We start from the raw sequence: 19,467 nt of genomic DNA on the forward strand, positions 1-19,467 counted from the left end.
TATTTTTCCCTCTTAGGTATTTTGAATATAGGGGAAATAGGCCCCTGTACTGCAGCGTGTACATTGATTATAGTGAAAAAGAGGCCCAAGATGCACATTGTAGGAAGCCTCTCATATGACTTTAATAAATGTGTTCTCTAAATAAATGTGGCTGGAGGCTTTGGTAGAAGAGGAAAAACAAAAGAGATCCAGGAAAGTAGAGGATAGACGCAGAGGAGGTGGTGAGAAGAAATTAGGAGCTGCTGGAGATGGGTTTTGGAAAGAGTTCTTGAGTAAGGGGGCAGGGGGAGGACAGACAGCTGTGGGTAGGAAATAGCTATGAAGGCTATTAAGAAGGGCAGAGAAGGGATAGAAGCATTTAAAGATATTTTGCTCGCATCATACATGTATGTCCTCCTTGATATTTGTTTGTGAGCCTGCAGTAGAGATTTTGATTTTTTCCAATTTTTTTCTGTTTTTTTTCTTTGAATACTACTCTATGCTGAGACTCTCCTTGAAGGGCCCGGTTATAGTACTGTTACACTGAGATACAGTCCAGATCGTGTGCCTTGTTTGCGAGACAGACAACACAACAATTTATCTGGTAGCCCTTTGGCCCTTATGGAAAAAAGGAGTTTGGCCCTGCAACCTCAAACCGCTGAAGGACCAGGACCATGCAGTGTAGTTCTCTGTTGCTGGGCATGAGTAAGGGTCACGATCAGTAGACTTAAGGAGAATTGCTGGAACAGTGTGGCTCAGGAGCTGCACGGGGCCTCTCACAGGTTGTCTTCACTGGAAGTGTCCATTTGTTTCTTCCCAATCATTTTCAGGACTGGAAGCCAGAAATGAATCTGAAACGACACGAAGCTGGATGAATGAGCATTAGAGTCATTTCAAATGCCACTGACACAGACTTTTCACAAGACTTTGAAATGGCCAGGAAAGCTTATCCTTAGGGATTATTTCGGTCTTCCATTGTCCATGAACTATTTTCCAGTTCTGTAAGCTGTAGATAGCTGATGGCAACAATGCAAATGATTCTTGTCCATGCACATGCAAATGAATTTCACCCTGCAGAGTACAATTGACCCTCCCATCCTCCCTTGTGGAAGAAGCCAGTTTTGTATCTATTAAACAAATTCATTTTGGTATTCAAGATGGCCTGTATGTATGTGTGATTTAAATTGTTCTTTGAATTGGTTGGAGTTTCTTACTGTTCTGTCTTTAATATGTTGAACGAAATCTTTGACAAGTGTTCATTTTATATGTGTATGAAAGCCATTATGTTATCATATATATGTATAAATATATACATATATATATCTCATCATATATATATATATATATATATATTTTTTTTTTGCGGTACGCGGGCCTCTCACTGTTGTGGCCTCTCCCGTTGCAGAGCACAGGCAACGGACGCGCAGGCTCAGCAGCCATGGCTCACCGGCCCAGCCGCTCTGCGGCATGTGGGATCTTCCCGGACCGGGGCACGAACCCGTGTCCCCTGCATCGGCAGGCGGACTCTCAACCACTGCGCCACCAGGGAAGCCCTCATCATATATATTTTGTAATACTGGAGAATGAGCAAATTCTTTGGAGTTTACCAAGCTGTAGTAGATACTTCCCTTCTGTTATTTATTTATCCCGGTAAAGTAACTCTGACTGGGTATTGTTCTTTAACAGCCATTAGAGAGGGCCTTCCCGGTAGCTTTTCTACAATATGACTGAATGTACTCACTTGAAATCAGTGTTTTGAAGGCTATCTGATAGAATTCTCTGGACCGGCATTGCTGCAGAGTCTTCTGGACTTAGTCATGTACATCTGTTCCCTGTCACTGTTCACCTACCCCCACCCCCACCCCGAAAGTGTCCTATCTGTTGCCGGGGATATAAGCCCTAATGTAAAGTTGAAGAGTGCTTTAAAATTCCATTTGCCCTTCAAAATCAAAATTTCCCTAATTACAGGTTATAACCCTATTTTGGCTTTACCTTTGTAAAGTACAGACTCAGTTTCCTTTTTACTTCTCCCACTGGCTGCTTTGATCTTTTCTTCAGTAGCTTTGCATGTAGGTATTGGATGCGCTCCCTCTGCACACTTGGGTAGAAGGATGCTGACACCAGGATTTTAAGTTGCATCAGGATGGAGGACAGCAGTCCTAGCATCACTAGTATCACAAGAATAAAACTGAGAGGAATCCAGGTCTCAGACAGAAGTAGCTTTGGTTTAGGGAGGCAGCTGGGTTCAAACAGAGATACATTAAATGAAGAATCATGGATGATGTGTTGAGCTTCTTGTTTCTAAAACGAAAGAATAAAATCATCAAGATCCATGCCATTTTCATACTCTGTCCTTGTCTTTCTCAATACTGCCCCGTAGCACGTAACATTTATCTTAAAATATGCAGGGAGCTTTGGCTGAAGGGGCTATCCCAGCTCCTTTTATGTGCTATGACTGGAATAAAGGAGAAGGGACGAATTTTAGTTGTAGCCATTGCAGAGTTTTCCAAAGTGGGATTGTGGAAATACAGATTTCCTTGAGAGAAGGATATCAGATAAGTTTGTTTGCTCTGTCCTTTCTTTAGAGAGTCACGATGGCCATGAGACTGTTGAGGGTGCTGAGAAGAAAGCAGAGAAATTTGCTTAAATTCAGCCAACGATTCTCCTATTAATTTTGACCGCATGACTTATTTTTATGGAACACCCGTTTCTACACTTCAGAGCATGTGGGACTAACGAAAGATGGTTTTTGCTCAACTGGGGGAGAAGTTTTTTTTGTAGCAGAGCCCCTCAAGACCCAGTCATAGCCTCTCCATCTCGACAAACACCTCGTCAGCAGACCACAAGGTCATAAAGATGTGGAGGCATTAAATTATGTTCTAAGTCATCCTTCTAGAGCTTGAGGTGGCGGGGAGGGGCGGTGGGGGGTGGAATTATTCTTGATGCAAGAATACAAAGAAGAGTATATTTACTCAGAGTGTCTCTAAAATCCTATTTATAGAGGTCTCAAAATAGGACATTTTCACATCTCTCTTAGACGATAGGAGGGGTGCATTCCTCCTCGCTTGAAGGCAAGAGAATAAGCCAGTTGCCCTCAACAAACTGACCCAAAGGGCAGATGACATTGAGCCACCCAGCCAAGCCACCAGCAGGAGACGCGTGTGCTGATTCAGCTCTTACTTTTCCCTGACCTGAGAAAGCCACATAGTCTCTTGGTGGATTTGTTTTCCAGTTTGGTAAAACAGGAATTAATGGACCAGATCCTGCCCACGAATAAACGACTCCCAGTGTAAATTAAGCACCTTGGGGATGGAGCATTAACGTTACAGACTGGAGTACTTAGTAAGTTATTATCACTCCAACACCCTAGAGCCCTGGGGCGCAGAGGAGGAAAATGACTTCTGAAAAGAACCCAATCACACCCAGAGAACACCACGCACCTTCGATTTACCCCAATACCCGTGAAAAATCTGGAAACCCCCAAACCTGGGACTTCTACACAAATGTCAAGTCAGATCTGCAATTTCCCCAGCACTGTGGCTAAGCAGTAGAAAGCATTTGTGTTGCCTCTGCTTTTCTCTTATTAAAAAGACAGTTCACCTACGATTAAATAGAGAGATTTCAGTCCCCAGAGCAGAGGCATGCATTCTTTTCAATACTGTTGAAGAAACAAACACATTGATTGAGTAAGTGATGAGAAATCCTGCAATAAGAAAGCAGCGGGTGTCCGGTCTGGGAAGAAGTTATTTAGTCTAGGAATCTAACCGGGGATTTTGCAGCTGGGAGTCAGGGCTTCAGAAAGGTTGTCAACAGTCTTGTACGGGCTTGGTGGAGGGTAACAAACTCTCAAAATACCGAGCAATGTACTAAATGGTACCCCAATGTTTTAAAATGTGTTTGCCTCTCTCAAGTAAACAATTTGCCAAGGTGGTATTGAGTAACGGATGGAAGATTCACTCTGGTATCAGACAGTCCTGAAAAGTTAATGCAGACCATTGCTGGGCACATAGTAGGTGCTCAATAAGTAGCGACTGTAGCTTTATTTATTTATTATTATTATTTTTTTGCGGTACACGGGCCTCTCACTGTTGTGGCCTCTCCCGTTGCAGAGCACAGGCTCCGGACGCGCAGGCTCAGTGGCCATGGCTCACGGGCCCAGCCGCTCTGCGGCATGTGGAATCCTCCCAGACAGGGGCACGAACCCGTGTCTCCTGCATCGGCAGGTGGACTCTCAACCACTGCGCCACCAGGGAAGCCCGACTGTAGCTATTTTTACTTACAGCGTCCACCTATCCAGCCAGGTCTATTCACGTCATTTCCCACTTTTCTTCTTTATTTAAAATTGTATAAAAGTGGGAGAGGGGCTTTCCTGGTGGCGCAGTGGTTGAGAGTCTGCCTGCTAATGCAGGGGACACGGGTTCGAGCCCTGGTCTGGGAGGATCCCACATGCCGCGGAGCAACTGGGCCCGTGAGCCACAACTACTGAGCCTGCGCGTCTGGAGCCTGTGCTCCGCAACAAGAGAGGCCGCGATCGTGAGAGGCCCACGCACCGCGATGAAGAGTGGCCCCCACTTGCCACAACTAGAGAAGGCCCTCGCACAGAAACGAAGACCCAACACAGCATAAATAAATTCATAAAACTCCTATCCCAACATCTTCTAAAAAAAAAAAAGTTTAAAACAAAAAAAGTGTGAGATACCTTGAGCCAATGTTTCTTTTCTTGCTTGACTTCTCCTTTGCAAATCTGCTGCAATGGAGAGACCAGGAACCTCCAAGGTCATCGTGGGATAAGGGCAGGGCACTGCCAGTTACGTGGAAGCCAGCTGCTGGTGGCACAGCCTCCCAGGCTCGGCAGGAGAGTTTGAGACAAGCTCCCACAGCAGTCTTGTGCTCGCATCTGTTCTGCGCCCACCACCCTGCTGTCATTGTGAGTGTACGTGGTGGTCTCCCCCGCCAGGACGTGAGCCCTTCGATGGCAGCCATCACGGTCTAGACAACTTTGCATCCCCAGGACCCAGCAAGACCCCAAAATGTATTTGCCAGGACATTGTCATTGGAAAGCTTCTGGGCCTTTTTTGGAAGGCAGACTTGCTTTTCTCCCCCCGTCTATCTAAAACAGTGAGAATTCACAAAACAGGCATGGGTTTTGGCTCAGAGAGAAATAGATGAGAGAGGAGCAAAAAGATGAAGGAGAGGGAAGAACTGAGAGGGGAAGATCAAAAAAGGGACTAAGGAGGGGAATGGACTATGGGGGAGAGGAGGAGAGAAGCCCTTCTACTAGCCGCCGCCCCGGATCAAGCCTGGCGGAAAACCTTGTTTGGCTTTCATTTGAAACACTGCTTCCATTATCCACCCTGCTCCAGATATGTAGAGCAACAGGGTTCTTGTAATTAACTGAAGACTTCAGAGGAAACAGAGGACTCAGAGTGATCAACTCCGAGAAGCAGCCCAGGATTAGGCGGGGCAGGGGCCAGACAGTGCCTGCTGAGCCAGGAGAAAAGGGGAGGGAGAGTGTGGATGCAGCAGGAGGAAATGGGCTTTCAAATGAGGGTTTCCAGGCCCCTTTCTGCCCTTCCCCTCTGAGATTTCCCCAGTAGAGGCACAATCTATTGTAGCTCGATAAAGAGGAGGGAAAATCAGACATATTGGAAACAGTAGATGGTGTGTTCACCAGCCCAGGCTAGTGCACACCACCCAGCATGCATGACATTCACACACACACGCACACGTGCACATGTACACACAACTACACGCGCTACATGTGCACATGCACACAGGCACACGTGTGCACGTTCCACGTAGCGCAGAATGCTAGGTTTAAAAACAAATAAGACAAGTATCTGACAGTATCCAGATCCTCTGAAATGTCTACATAATCATCAATTTCCACAGGGAAAAATGGAAAAGAGAAAAGATGGGATGAACAAAAAGCATGGTCTCCTCTGTTGCGGTACGGCTGCCACAGGAAACTAATACAGCGATCAAAAATGTTCAGAATGTTCTCATACTCTAACATTGGGGTTTCAACTCAATCTAACCAGCATTTTGGGTGTTCTTCCTACACGCCAGGCTCCGTGCCAGGCACTGAGGATCCAGAGGGGAATAAGACACTGCCCTGCCTTGGGAAGTTCACGATCTTTTGCAAACACACAGCAAACAGCTGGGATACACAGTGAGACGGGCCTGTGAGCACCTACCTCTCTGTGCAGCTTCAAGTGAACCTCAAGCCCTGGCAAGCTTTGGAAATGTTTGCTGATGGAGAAAATGAGCCAATATAGCAGATAATCTATGGCTGCAAACAACACCCAGATGTAGAGATGGGTAAGTACCGGGAGGAAAAACAGCCCCAGGTTTTTCCTGTCTTTAGGAGTCAGCCAGAAAGATGGGATGACGACATACTTCTTCCTTTCCTGCTTATTCAGCGGGAGGACGCAGGGCCTCTGTTCATGCCTCTCCCTCTCGTCAAACTGAACAAATTGTCTGGTGATGTAGATGTTCTCAAACTTCCAACCACAGGAGCCCAAAAATCGCCTCATGAAGAGGCCAGTGCCAAGTAGCACCAGCAGAAGCCCCGTGAGGGCAACTAGCTGCCGCCCCAGGGAAGACAGCACCTCTGTCGCTGTCACCACCTGGTACAAGACACGCAGGGCTTTGTATGTAGTGTCATTGAGCTGTGCCTCCAGGGCTTGGCTGGGACTAAAAAGAGAGACCTCCAGTGTTTGGTTCCAAGAAACAAGGTCATCAAATAGACTTAGGTGAGTGGCAAGGCCGTATATCCACTGAATGGCTTCAGTATATTTTTTCAAAAGTGGAAAATGGATGGAAAAGCTCTTTGCCCTTAGGTTGCAAGTCATACTGTCCAGGAGACCTTTAAAGTTGTGAAAAATATTTTCCACGTGTCCAAAGATGACTATCCCTGTGCCAACAGTGATCAGAGCGTTCCTGCCTTCACGCAGGCCACACGAGAGGAAGAAGAGCAGAAGGAAACACCGTGCGTGCTTGGAACAGCACAGCAGAGCACACGTGACCATCCAGGAGGTGGTGAAGACTATGAACGAGGACAGAAACCAGTAGAAGGCCCCAGAGAGGAGGCCAACAGAAATGAAAGCAACAAAACAACAAGTGCCCAAATGTCGGGTGAAGTCCGTCCATCCAAGCCTCCTTGGAGACACATACGTCCTCCAAAGACTGAGGAAGATATTGGTGCCTGAGGTCCAGACACCCATGCTCCCTGTGTCCCTGGAAATGAAAGAGAAACAGGGTCAGATGTTGCTTTTAAATGTCCTCTTTGTAAAGGGCACGATGATAGATTGATTGCAAAAAATGACCGTAATTTTTTACCCTTCTCAGTCTCTACACTATTACTAAACCAAACTTGGGCCCACTCGCTGCCAATCCACTGACACTGGATTGTGGTGAAGGGAAGTGCAGAGTTTATTGCAAGGTGCCCAGTGCAGGACCAAGCAAGGAGAATGGGCAGCTTGTGTTCAAAAGACCTGAACTTGATATAAATGAGTTTATTTACAAAACAGAAGTAGATTCACAGACATAGAAAACAGACTCACGGTTACCAGAGGGGATAATGGGATGGGGAGGTGCAGGGGAGCTAAATTAAAACTTTGGGATCAACTGCTATGTATAAAATAGGTAAACAACAAGGACCTACTGTACAGCACAGGGAACTATATTCAGTGTCTTGTAGTAACCTATAATGGAAAAGAATCTGAAAAAGAATATATATACAAATGTTTATGCATAACTGAATCACTTTGCTATACACCTGAAGCTAACACAACACTGTAAATTAACTATACTTCAATTAAAAAAATACGGTTTAAAAAACAGATCTGGGCTTCCCTGGTGGCGCAGTGGTTGAGAGTCTGCGTGCTGATGCAGGGGACACGGGTTCGTGCCCGGTCCGGGAGGATCCCACATGCCATGGAGTGGCTAGGCCCGTGAGCCATGGCCGCTGAGCCTGCGCATCCGGAGCCTGTGCTCCGCAATGGGAGAGGCCACAACAGTGAGAGGCCCGCGTACCGCAAAAAAAAAAAAAAAAAAGAGAGAGAGACTTGAGCTCCGCAGTGGCTTTCGGGGAAGAGTTGTTAAAGGCAAGGTGAGGGAGAGGGTTGCAGGGTGCTTGATCAGCTTGGTACATCCTTCTAATTGTGGGTGGTGAGGTAACAGCGTGATGTTTCGGGAATTAACATCATCAACCTCTGGTTCCAACCCCTCTGGGGTCTACATGCTTATCGTCACGGGCAGGTAACTTCTGCCACCTGGTGGGGGGTTTTAATGTCTGCAAAACACCTCAAGGATATGGTTCAGGTTATTATCTACAGCCTTGAGGAGGCACTAAAAGTCCTTGACTTTGTGTTATGGCTAAACTCTTATTATTTTTTCTTACTTGACTGTTTTCCTTTGTTTCTGCATTTTCTCACTTTTCTCATTAAATTTGCTCTTTGGACTTGGGGGGAGGTCTATGAGGTTAAAGCTTTACTACAAACAAGAGGTGGGGGACACGGGGTGTGTCCCTGGGGAGGCCCTGCAGGGTCCTGCTCAGTTTCTACACCTCCTTGCAAAGTGACATTACAGCTTCTCCCATCAAGAAGTGAGAGAGGGCTTCCCTGGTGGCGCAGTGGTTGAGAGTCCGCCTGCCAATGCAGGGGACACGGGTTCGTGCCCCGGTCTGGGAGGATCCCACGTGCCGCGGAGCAGCTGGGCCCGTGAGCCATGGCCGCTGAGCCTGCGTGTACAGAGCCTGTGCTCCGCAACAGGAGAAGCCACAATGGTGAGAGGCCCACGTAACGCAAAAAAAGAAAAAAAAAAAAAAAAAGAAGTGAGAGAAATAGAATTACATGGTGGGGTTTATTTCTCCAGCCCTTGACTTTGGGATGGCCTTGTGACACCATCGGCCAATGGAATGTGGCAGAAGTAATAGTATGCCTATCCCGAGTCTGTGATTCCCTCCTGCCTCTCTTGGAACCCTACTACTAACTTGTTGACAAGTCCAGGTATTTTAGCTTCTATGGCTGCTGTAGCAAATTTTCACAGACTTAGTGGCTTATAGAAACACATATTTATTCTCTCACAATTCTAGAGGTCAGAAGTCTAAAACTGGTCCAGAGGGCTGCAGAGGGCTGGAGGTTCTAGGGGAAAATCCATTTGCTTGCCTTTTCCAGCTTCTAAAGGCCACCTCTATTCCTTGGCTTGTGGACTCTCCTCCATCTCAAAGAGAGCAATGTTGCATCTTCTTTTCTTTCTGACCTCTGCTTCCATCCTTATATCTTCTCTCATGACTCTGATCCTCCTGCCTCCCTCTTCAAAGGACCCCTGTGACTATACTGGGGCCACCCAAGGAATCCAGGATAATCTCTCCATCTCAAGGTCCTTAACTCAAGCACATATATAGAGTTCCTTTTACCATGAAAGGTAACATAGTCATAGGTTCTGGGCATTAGGACATGGACATCTTTGGCTGGGGCTGGGGGGGGTGGGGTCATTCATCCTGTCATACCAGGTTGGGCTGCTGAATGACAAGAGGAACATGACCAGTCTATTCCATCAACTCAGCCAATAGCTAGTCAACTGCCATATATGTGAAATAGGGCATCCTAGACCAGCCGGTCCCCAGCCACCAGCTGATCACAGATACTTGAGCAATAAGAAACGCTTATTCACTTTGAGCCCCTGAATTATGTGCTGCTTTTTTTGCACAGTGATTGTTCACTGATAAAAGCAGCAATCCTGTGCCATGGGTCTTATTAACTGAAACAGACCTTAGGTAGATGGACAGGCTGAAATTTCAATGAACTGCATTATATAAGATCACTTTCTGACAGTCATCTATTTTCTTGTGCTCTAAGTTTACAGACAAGAAAGCAAACCAAAGGCATCCAGACTTAAACGTGGCATTGGACTGAGGCCATTGTATTCAGCTCTGTAACCATTGTGCCTTCCCTCCCTTGTTCCTAACCTCTGAGTGCAGTTCTCTCCTGAGAATCTTACAAGGAAAATGAGAATAATCTGTCACCGAGTTAATCATCTTTTCTTTTTTCCTGGATCTAAAATGAAGGTGCTATGGGGCTGCTACTGCCCTGTCAGTCATGCAGATTTAGGCGTGTGATGCACTCAGAGAGCCTTGGGTTCATTTGGGATGATACAAAATAAATTTGAGCTATCTTAACTGACATGAAAATATCTAATGAGCATTATACCTTATGTATGGAATTTTAACGAAGACATTGATCAGTTTTTAAACACTCAAATAAATCCCTTCTCACATCAAATATTTTGGGGCTGGATTTATGGAGTAGCTTAATACCGTTTGAGCCAGTGAATTACACTGGTAATGTGAGAAAGGTATCCAGTCACTGGCGGGAGGGCATGAACTGAGCAAGCTGAAGGGAAGAAATGGCTCTCTTTTCGGGTTCGGGCGGAATGGGGTTAATGTAGGACAGAAATGAGATGGGGAAATAGGCAGGTTAGGAACAAACCTGTGGAAATGTCTTCAGCAATAATATAGAGGGCTTGCAGCTGCTGCACGTAATCTGAATGGGAAAGTTCAGTGCAGAGAAGAGATACGGGGAGACGTCGTGTTGAAGAAGGGTCATTACCATGTGGGACTGGCCTTATAGAAGATTCAAGATCCTCCCTAAGAAGGTGGTTTTACTCCATCCGGAGGAAAGGAAATTGGAAGAAATGGACTTTAGAATGGGGACCAGCAAAAGAACAGAGTTCTTTTTTGCTGCAAGCTTGCTTCCTTTCAGAACTGGAGGTTGATTTGGAGGTTGGCAGTACTCCTGTGCACCAACTCCACTCCTGTGCCTCTCTGAGCCCCAGGAATCACTGATAGCCCCTGTGCTCCTAAACTGTCCCCAGCCTTGCCAGTGCGAGTCAGCCCTGCTTCCTTGCCTGGGTCGGAGGACTTGATCAGTCAGCGGAGAGCAGGCAGACACTGGGCAGGACAGCCAGCACCACAGCAAACTGGGAGGTGCTGCCTCTCCTCCTAGGTGTGTCCCCATTTGCTTTCTTCGGTATGGCTTTGGATTTGACCCCAAACCATTATCTGAGTAATTGGTACACTGATAGATAATAATTGTCTATTATGTCCTAGGAGCACTTTATATGTAGCATCTCCCTGCATCCTCCCTAAAGCCTCTGGAGGTTGCTTTTCACACAGTGGACACTGGGGCTCAAGGTGCTTGCTGAAATGTGTCAGTGATCACACGGGGAGTAGGTGGCATAGCAGAATTCAGACCAGGTCTCCCTGCCCCCTGAGCCATGCCCAGATTCCACGGCTCTGCGTCATGTGACAGGGTGCTCAGCCCACTGTGTCTGCTGGAAACACATCACACTTTCTGCCAGTGACTGTTTAAGAGCTGATTTGTAGATCACAAACCCATTTCTATCTGCTCATTTCTTTTTGCATCAAAATAGTTTACCCTGTAAGAATGTTTCTCAAATCAGCAGATTTTTCTCTATAGCAAATCAAAAATCCCAGCTGTCTTATTTTTTTCTAATATCCTTTATGAGGTACCATGTTGCTTGCTTTCTAAAAAATTAATAATGCGTATTTTAGATTCATTTTTCCCTCCTTTTGCCTTCATCCTTGGACAGTGTGTTCTTTATAAAGAGATTTCTCTGCAAGTGAGAAACAGATTTATGGATACATTAAAATTTTAGCCTTCGGCAATAAAATCTAATAACAATTAAATAAGATATATTACTGCCATTTTGTCTTGTAAGAGGCACATATTTTCTTAACAAGCAAAAGATCTAATATTATTCCCCTTTGTTTTGGTGCTGAAAACAGCATGTCACCAAAAGACATCAAAACTTTCTGCAGCAAGAGGACCAAATGCCTTCTCTCCTATCTTATAGCTCAAGCCACAGAGGCGAGTTTGGACCACAAGCTCAGGGCTGGTGTTCCAGTCTGTTGAATGTGGCCTTGACTTCCTGTCGCTGTTGAATGTGGCCTTGATTTCTTCACCAATCTCTGTTCCTCATTTTCCCTACTTGAATAAAAGACCTGCCTGAGCTCCTTCCTGGTGATGTTTAAGGAGGGAAGCTTTGGCAAGCACGTTAAGATGCCCTGGAGATAAGGTGCCTAGGAAATGCAACCCATTTCTTCTTGTTTCTTTGCTGCCACAGCAAATTGAGAATGTCCCTTCTCTGAAGCTCTTTAGGCAAGGCTTCAATGTCCCAACGATGAGAGGCTCAGAGGCAGGAGGTGGATTGCACCACCTTCCCAGCACTGATATTTGACGCGTTGCCTTTAGATGTCTGTTGATTGCTATCCTCTTGCTCCTGCAGAGGTGCAGTCATTCTGCTGAACTTTCTTTCTTCAGATGGCCCCAGTTCTTTCCTTTTAGAAAAATCAGGGAATCAGGATTTGGACAAGCTGGTTACTTATTCCTTTCTCAAAGACTTTTTCAGGCAGATACCCAGATTCTTAAATTTTACTTCTAGAGCTGGAAGAAATATTATAGGTCAGAGCTTCTTAAACTTGAGTATGTTATCACTGGGGGAGTCTTGTCAAAATGCAGATTTTGGTTTCAAAGCTCTAGACTGGCCCCTGAGAGTCTGCGTTCCTAACAAGTCCCAGGTGGTACTGAGGCTGCTCGTCTGAGAACCAGGCACTGCGTAGCAATCTCTAGAATTCAGGACTGTCTGATAGCACTTTCAGCGGTGATGGAAACGTTCTGTATCTGTGCTGTTGAACATGGTCAGCACTAGCCTGATGTGACAATTGAGCACTTAGGGCTGGTGCAACTGAGGAGTTGAATTTTTAACTTTATTTAGTTTTAATTAATTTAAATTTAAACAGTCACATGTGGCTGGTGTCTATCTACTGAACAGCACAGTTCTAGATGAGCAACACCTGGCCGGCTGGTTTCCACAGATGAGGAAACGAAAATCCAAGGGGGCTACTGGGCTGGCCGAGGCTGTCCTGGACTAGAGGCAGAAGTGGGAGGGAGACCCCAGTTTTCTCCCACAATGTGACACATTTCCCATCACATCAACATCTCATTTCTGACTTTTCATGAAACCTGTTTTAAAATTCCTACCAGAGTTCCTAAGCAACGGAGTTAAAATTTCCCACATACCAAATTTGCCTTCAGGCATCATAAAATAAATAATTAGAAAAGTGGACGAGCAAAATAGTAATAATGATAGATAATAGTTACCAAGTTGTCACCAAGCGTCTGGCCACTGTTAACGGCATCCAAAATACATTATTCCTAATTTTCACAGTAGCTCTGTATGATTATATAGTTATATTTTAGATGATGAAACTGAGGCTCAGAGAGGTTCAACTTGCCCAAAGTCACACAGCGAGTAAGTAGAAGAGCCAGGATTCTAACCCGTGTTTACGTGGCACTGAGGGTTCAGGATAGGCAAGTTTCTCAGACTCTCTTTACCATGATCCTCAAAGAGTAGCTTCTAAATTTGGTTGAAATGTATTCCCAGGATCCCAATCATACGCGAATCCTGAAATGCCATTCAACACTCTAGGTATAAACTCTCCTTGCGTTGTCATGTGCATGGGGCGTCCTCCACCTCCTCTGTCAGCACAGCCTAACTGAACCCTCCAGAGCTGACTCTAGATCTCCATCGGTGTCAGGCCCGTCCTGGTCTGAGGTCTAGGCTGCAGGGCATTCGTTCTCAACTGAACCGTCTCATCCCAGGGGATGAGAGCAGCATTCAGTGTTGGTCCCCACCTTCTCTGCTGAGCTGGGGGTTAGGGTCGGGGCTTTCCCTTTGCTGGTAAATTAGGGCAGTGTGGGCAGCACTGAGCCTTTACACGCCTGCAGGGGTCAGACAGGCACTGTAAAGAGTGAAGAAAATCAGGAGGTACAGAGACTTCCTGGGGGGCAGGGGTGTGGGCAGTGGGTCCTGGGGGGCTGGGAGCCCATGTCCCAGCTGAAGTTGCAGGAGCAGTAGCTCCAGCCCAGCAGATTTTCTTCGAGGCTGTACACAGACCCAGTGTTGCCAGATTTTCTGATTTTTTTTTTTTTAAGAAAAGCCAGAAATCTAATTTTCTTTGGGTAGCATCTCTGATTTAAAAAAAAAGGTTGGCTCAAGTTATTTTTAAATAGTCTGACACTGATTTTGGCTACTGGTTGTCAGTTTGCAACCCTTGGTGTTTGGGGAAATCCTCACGTGACTTCCCCCTCTTCTCTCTGCCCGGCCGTCCTCCTCTCCTTCTCCTTCTCCAGTCATCTGAGTTACCCTCTTTTTATTCCCTGGTACCTTTTAAAATCATGCTGTAGGCCAGAGTCCAGTCTCATGCATAAAGGTTTTTCTCTATGCCTTGGGAATATTTTTTCCCCAAAGATCTCTAGCTCTATTTTATTCCCTTCTCTTTCTCTCCTGGATTGAGCCCTTCCCTCTCTCTCCATCGCTTCTTCCAGCAGCAGCTGAAAGGCTCACCTGATCGCTTTAACCTGCAGTTTCTCTTTACGGTGCCTCCATTATCAACAATGTTTATCTCAACATCAGTGTCTCTCCAGGACCGTGTACCTGCTTTTTTGCTTTTATCAACGGCAATATCCCAAGAATAATTACCACTCTTCTGCCTTTATCCCTAAACTCTAGTTCGTGCCACAACCCGGGGCCAGGAAACCACAGCTGCAGTTCACAGGAGAATATCACCAAGGACCCAAATCTCTTTCACGGGATGAAAGGGATGTTTGTGTGGCTGGGTGGGAGGGGACAAGTTAAGGAACGGGGGCAGTGATGAGAAGCTCCTGGTCCAAGTCCGGAGCCAGGCAGAACTGTGCGGTCTGTGTATCCAGCCTGAGCCCACACATCTGCTTTCACGCAGAGCTGAGCTGTTGCCATGGGAAACAGAAGCGGCCAGGCTTCTCCATCAACCTGCGCACACCAGCAAACGCCGGCTGTGAAGTGCATACGCAGTGAATTTGATTGTTTTCCCCGGGGGGTATTAAACGTCAGTGGCAGCAGCAAAAGCCCTGGCACGGAGGACACAGGCTCCCAGCCCCCAGCCCCAGCCCCAGAGCCCTGTTCGCCCACTTTGTTGGGGAGTCAGGGCGATGAACATTCCTGTGTTGTCCTGTGATTCCTTTGAGCACAGATTAACTCTCAAGGTGCAAAGAACGCATCCTTGCTTCAGATAACAAGGCCCAGTCAGCAGCTGTGACAATAATAACTAGAGCCTCCAAAGTGGCCCACCCTGGGCGCCTTCAAGATTGAGGGGATATTGAAGAAGCACATCACCAGTGTCGCTCTGGCGCTGGCAGACAGAAACCCACAGGATCACAGCTTTTGCAGTTGCAGGAGAAACCAGTGCAGCCTTCTTTGGGGAAGGACCCAGAGGACAAGGAACTCAGTGCGGCCCTATTGCTCCCCTCCTTCCCCAAGTGGGTAGCACTCGCCTTGTCGGACATCCTGAGATTTCCAGTAAGTGAGACCAGCTCCTTCTGACCATGCTCCCCATGCAGAAGCCAATGGCTTATGCTCAACAAGCCCAGGTATAGTCTGCAGACACCCTGGGGAAAAATAAACCCGACTGCCGACGTTCTATCTCCGCTCCTCCAACCGGCTCTGCTAATCCCCTGTGGGAACCTTGTCTGAACACATCAGCCTCTCATTGACCTCAGGACTTGATGGGAATCTCATTTTAAAGGGAATTTGGAGAAAGGGCAGAGTGAGATAGAAAAAGACCACGGGGCAGGGAGACAGGAGACCTGGGGTCTGGCCTGCATGTGACCTTGGATAAGTCACTTCACCTCTGGGGACCACAGCTCCCTTGGGTCCTGCCAGCCCACAGTCTCTGAAATAAAGGCAAAGGAGAGTGGCTGAGCCCACTCTGGGCATTGACATTTTGCAGAAGCCCAGCACCCGTAAGGGGGACAAAAGGAGGACAGAGCGTTTCTTGTCCTTTTCTCTTTTTCTTTCTTTCTTTTTTTAAAACTCTTGCAAACTTATAAATTGGTCGGGAACGCAGTGTTCTCTGAGCCTGCCAGAGTAGCTCGAGCAGCGCCAAGAGGTGAAATGAATTCCTCATAATTTTGTTTTCCTCGTTCTTGCCTTGGGAAAGCCAGTGAACGCCTTCCTCTCTGAAAGCACCCTTCACACAAGGAAGGAAAGATTAATGAAAGCTCCTGGGTAAACAGAGGAGTGTCTACGGAACAATTCAGCCCAGCATGGCACTGTGTGTGAGGCCTGGTAGCCTTTCCGGGCCAGCCCTGCTCCTCTCTGTGACCCGAGGCCTGGCTAACAGATCAGTTCTTCAGAAGCCAGGGATGGCCCACGTCCACACAGCTGTTCTGTTAAGAAGATGCTCAGGCTGCAGTCCTCCCTGAGATGAGGGATTCAGATCCCTCAGACCCATGTTAACAGAGACTTTCTGAGATTTCTGTACATAGGTAAACTGTCGGGGATAGAGGCAGAGGTTTAAAGTTTCCTCTAGTCTCAACAGTTTATTCCAATTTACTAATACTTAATTTTTTCTTATTAAAAAAAGCAATTTCAAAATCAAGATTATTCTGAAAGTTTACTTACAGGCTCCTCTCAGGTTCTTCTCTGAGTGCAAAAAGGCCCTTCCCTAGGGCTCTAAGTGTTGATATAGAACAAGGAAAAAGGAACCAGAAGTGACAAGAGGGTCACATAGCCATGAATCAACCTCTTTAATTCCCCAGAGAAGTGACTAAGTCGTTTAATATTGACAAAGGGGATAACTGGTGCAAAGAAACGACATGTTCCTTTCTAATATTTTTCTCGGAATAGATGTTGCAGAAATCAATCCTAGAAAATAATGAAATAGGGTATTTTCAAACGTCAGAGAGTGAGTTACGAAAACTTGGGTGGTCTCTCGCCCTCTTCCTCTTCCTTCATTCATACTCCCCACCCCCATCCCTACCCCCAGAGGTGGGACCAAACGTTCACCATCTCCACTCCCAACCTCAGATGAAGAGACAAGTGGCATGAAGGAGCCACCTCTGCCTTGATGACTCAAGAGAGGTGTAGTAATCTGTGTCATGCGTCTCAATCTCTTTTTTTTTTTTTTTTGTAATATGTATTTATTTATTTGGCTGCACTGGGTCTTAGTTGTGGCACGCGGGATCTTTGTTGTGGCACACGGAATCTTTAGTTGCAGCATGCAGGCTCTTAGTTGCAGCATACGGGAACCTAGTTCCCCAGCCAGAGATCAAACCCAGGCCCCCTGCATTGGGAGCATGGAGTGTTAACCACTGGACCACCAGGGAAGTCCCACGCATCTCAATCTTGCTGGGACCTTCCATCTTAGAAATTTAACTTCAAGTCAAGAGGACCAGCTTGCGTGGTGGCAGGGAATTAGGAAAGCTCAAAACCCTTCCACAAAACTGCTCTTCACCTTTTGATTGGGACTGCAAGAGCTTTTATCTTAAAAATTCACACATTCTTGTAAATTGGTGCAGCCACTATGGAGAACAGTATGGAGGTTCCTTAAGAAACTAAAAATAGAGTTGCCACATGATCCTGCAATCCTACTCTCGGATAAATTTGGAGAAAAACATGGCCCGAAAGGATACTTGTACCCCAATATTCATCACAGCACTATTTACAATAGACAAGACGTGGAGGCAACATAAATGTCCATCGACAGATGAATGGATAAAGAGATGTGGTACATATATACAATGGAATATTACACCGCCATTAAAAAGAATGGAATAATGCCATTTGCAGCAACATGGATGGACCTAGAGATTGTCATACTGAGTGAAGTAAGTCAGACGGCAAAAGAGAAATATCATAATATATTGCTTATATGTGGAATTCTGAAAGAAAATGATGGAAATGAACGTATTTATAAAACAGAATCTGACTCACAGACTTAGAGAACGAACTAAAGGTTATCAGGGGGGAGGGAAGGGGGAGGGATAGTTAGGGAGTTTGAGTTTGATATGTACACACTGCTATATTTAAAATGGATAACAAACAAGGACCTACTGTATAGCACAGGGAACTGTGCTCAATAGTCTGTAACAACCTAATTGGGAAAAGAATTTGAAAAAGAATAGGTACATGAATATGTATAACTGAATCACTTTGTTGTACACCTGAAACTAACACAATATTGTTAATCAACTATACTCCAATAAAAATAAAAAGTTAAAAAAAAATTTCACACATTCCTGCCAAAATGCAAACATCCCTGAGAAGGGTCAGTGTAAAGTAAAATCTAAAACAAGTAACTGTATAGACGAGACACTGAAAACTCATGTCAAATGTGGTGAAGATACGCAAACATCTGATGTTTGGGAAACACAGCCATTCATTGATAAACAGTAGGGCTCCAGCAAATTTTGTGAGCAAATTAACATTACAAAAAAAATCAGCGAGCATCATTGGAGTGGGCTGGAGGGGAGTGAACGCAGGAACAGGGAGCCGAGTTAGGAGGTAGAACAGTGTATTAGTCAGGGTTCTCCAGAAAACCAGAAGCAATAGGGTGTGTGTGTGGAGAGAAAGAGGTTTATTTTAAGGAACTGATTCACATGATTGATTGTAGAGGCAGCTCATCTAAAATCTGCGGGGTGGGCCGGCAGCTGGAGACCCAGGGAAGGGTTCATGTTGCAGCTGGAGTCCAAAGGTGGATTGCAGGTGGAATTCCCTCTTCCTCGGAGGACCTCAGTCTTTTTTCTCTTAAGGCCTTCAACTGATTGGACAGGGCCCACCCACATTTGAGAGGATAATCTGCTTTCCTCAAAGTCTGCTGACTTAAATGTTCATCTCATCTTAAATACACCTTCAGAGTAACGTCTAGGTTCATGTTTGACCAAATGGGTTCTGTGGCCTAGCCAAACTGACACAGAAAATGAACCGTCACAACCAGATTGAGTACTAGAAAGGAAAGACAAAGCATAGGGCTTGCTTTGTTTTGCTTGTTTGTCTGTTTAGGCTGTGAAGGGCGAATGGACAGAATTTGGTAGCTGGGGGAGAAAGAGGAAAGCAATCAGTGCTGATCAGAACTTTCCATCCTGCGAACAGGCAGGAACATGGGTCTGGCCTTAGGAGAGGACATGAGGTATAAAGGCAGAGAGCTGAGAATTAGCCCAACGTGTGCTTGCAGGGTAGCATCCAAGCATTTCTGCTGAATTGAGCTGCAAGCTGAAACTGTGAGATGGAAAGGATTTTCAGAGGGAGCCAGTGTGGAAGCAGAAGACTGAGGATCTCTGTTTGTTGCGTACCGGGCTGCAGGGTACCTTCCTGGCACTCAAAGGGCTGAGGCTGCTGCCGAGTCACTAAGCGCATAGAACACATTCAGGAAAAGCATTAGGAGCACGGCTTCCCCCACTGAGGGGGAGAGGCGAGTGGTGGTGGGAAGAGAGGTATTCCAGACAGAGGAAACAGCACCTGCAAGCTTATGGAAACCAATGAGAGGGCTACAAAAATCTGGATGTGACTGAAGTATAAGGGGCTAGGGACAAGCGGTCACAAGTGATGCAGGCAAGCCTGCCGGGGCCACATCTGTGACAACCC

The 19,467-nt window shown here is 46.1% G+C and overlaps 1 protein-coding gene and 1 long non-coding RNA gene across 3 annotated transcripts in view; one reads left to right on the plus strand and one right to left on the minus strand.

The window, feature by feature from the left end:
- Positions 1–19,467, plus strand: part of LOC137209991 (uncharacterized) — a 127,269-nt gene that overhangs the window by 16,494 nt on the left and 91,308 nt on the right. The window lies entirely within an intron of this gene.
- DCSTAMP (dendrocyte expressed seven transmembrane protein) lies at positions 468–7,205 on the minus strand. Of its 2 annotated transcripts, XM_067712408.1 has the most exons (3): positions 6,177–7,205; positions 1,972–2,280; positions 468–830 (listed from the first exon to the last, which is right to left on the minus strand). In XM_067712408.1, the coding sequence occupies exons 1-3, from the start codon at positions 7,203–7,205 to the stop codon at positions 756–758; spliced, it is 1,413 nt and encodes a 470-aa protein (XP_067568509.1). In that variant the 3' UTR covers positions 468–755. The 2 variants fall into 2 exon arrangements, with proteins under 2 accessions (XP_067568509.1, XP_067568510.1); XM_067712409.1 differs by lacking the exon at positions 1,972–2,280 and having other exon boundaries at positions 6,379–7,205.

Source organism: Pseudorca crassidens, chromosome 17, assembly GCF_039906515.1.
Source record: "Pseudorca crassidens isolate mPseCra1 chromosome 17, mPseCra1.hap1, whole genome shotgun sequence".
Taxonomy (NCBI): Eukaryota; Metazoa; Chordata; class Mammalia; order Artiodactyla; family Delphinidae; genus Pseudorca; species Pseudorca crassidens.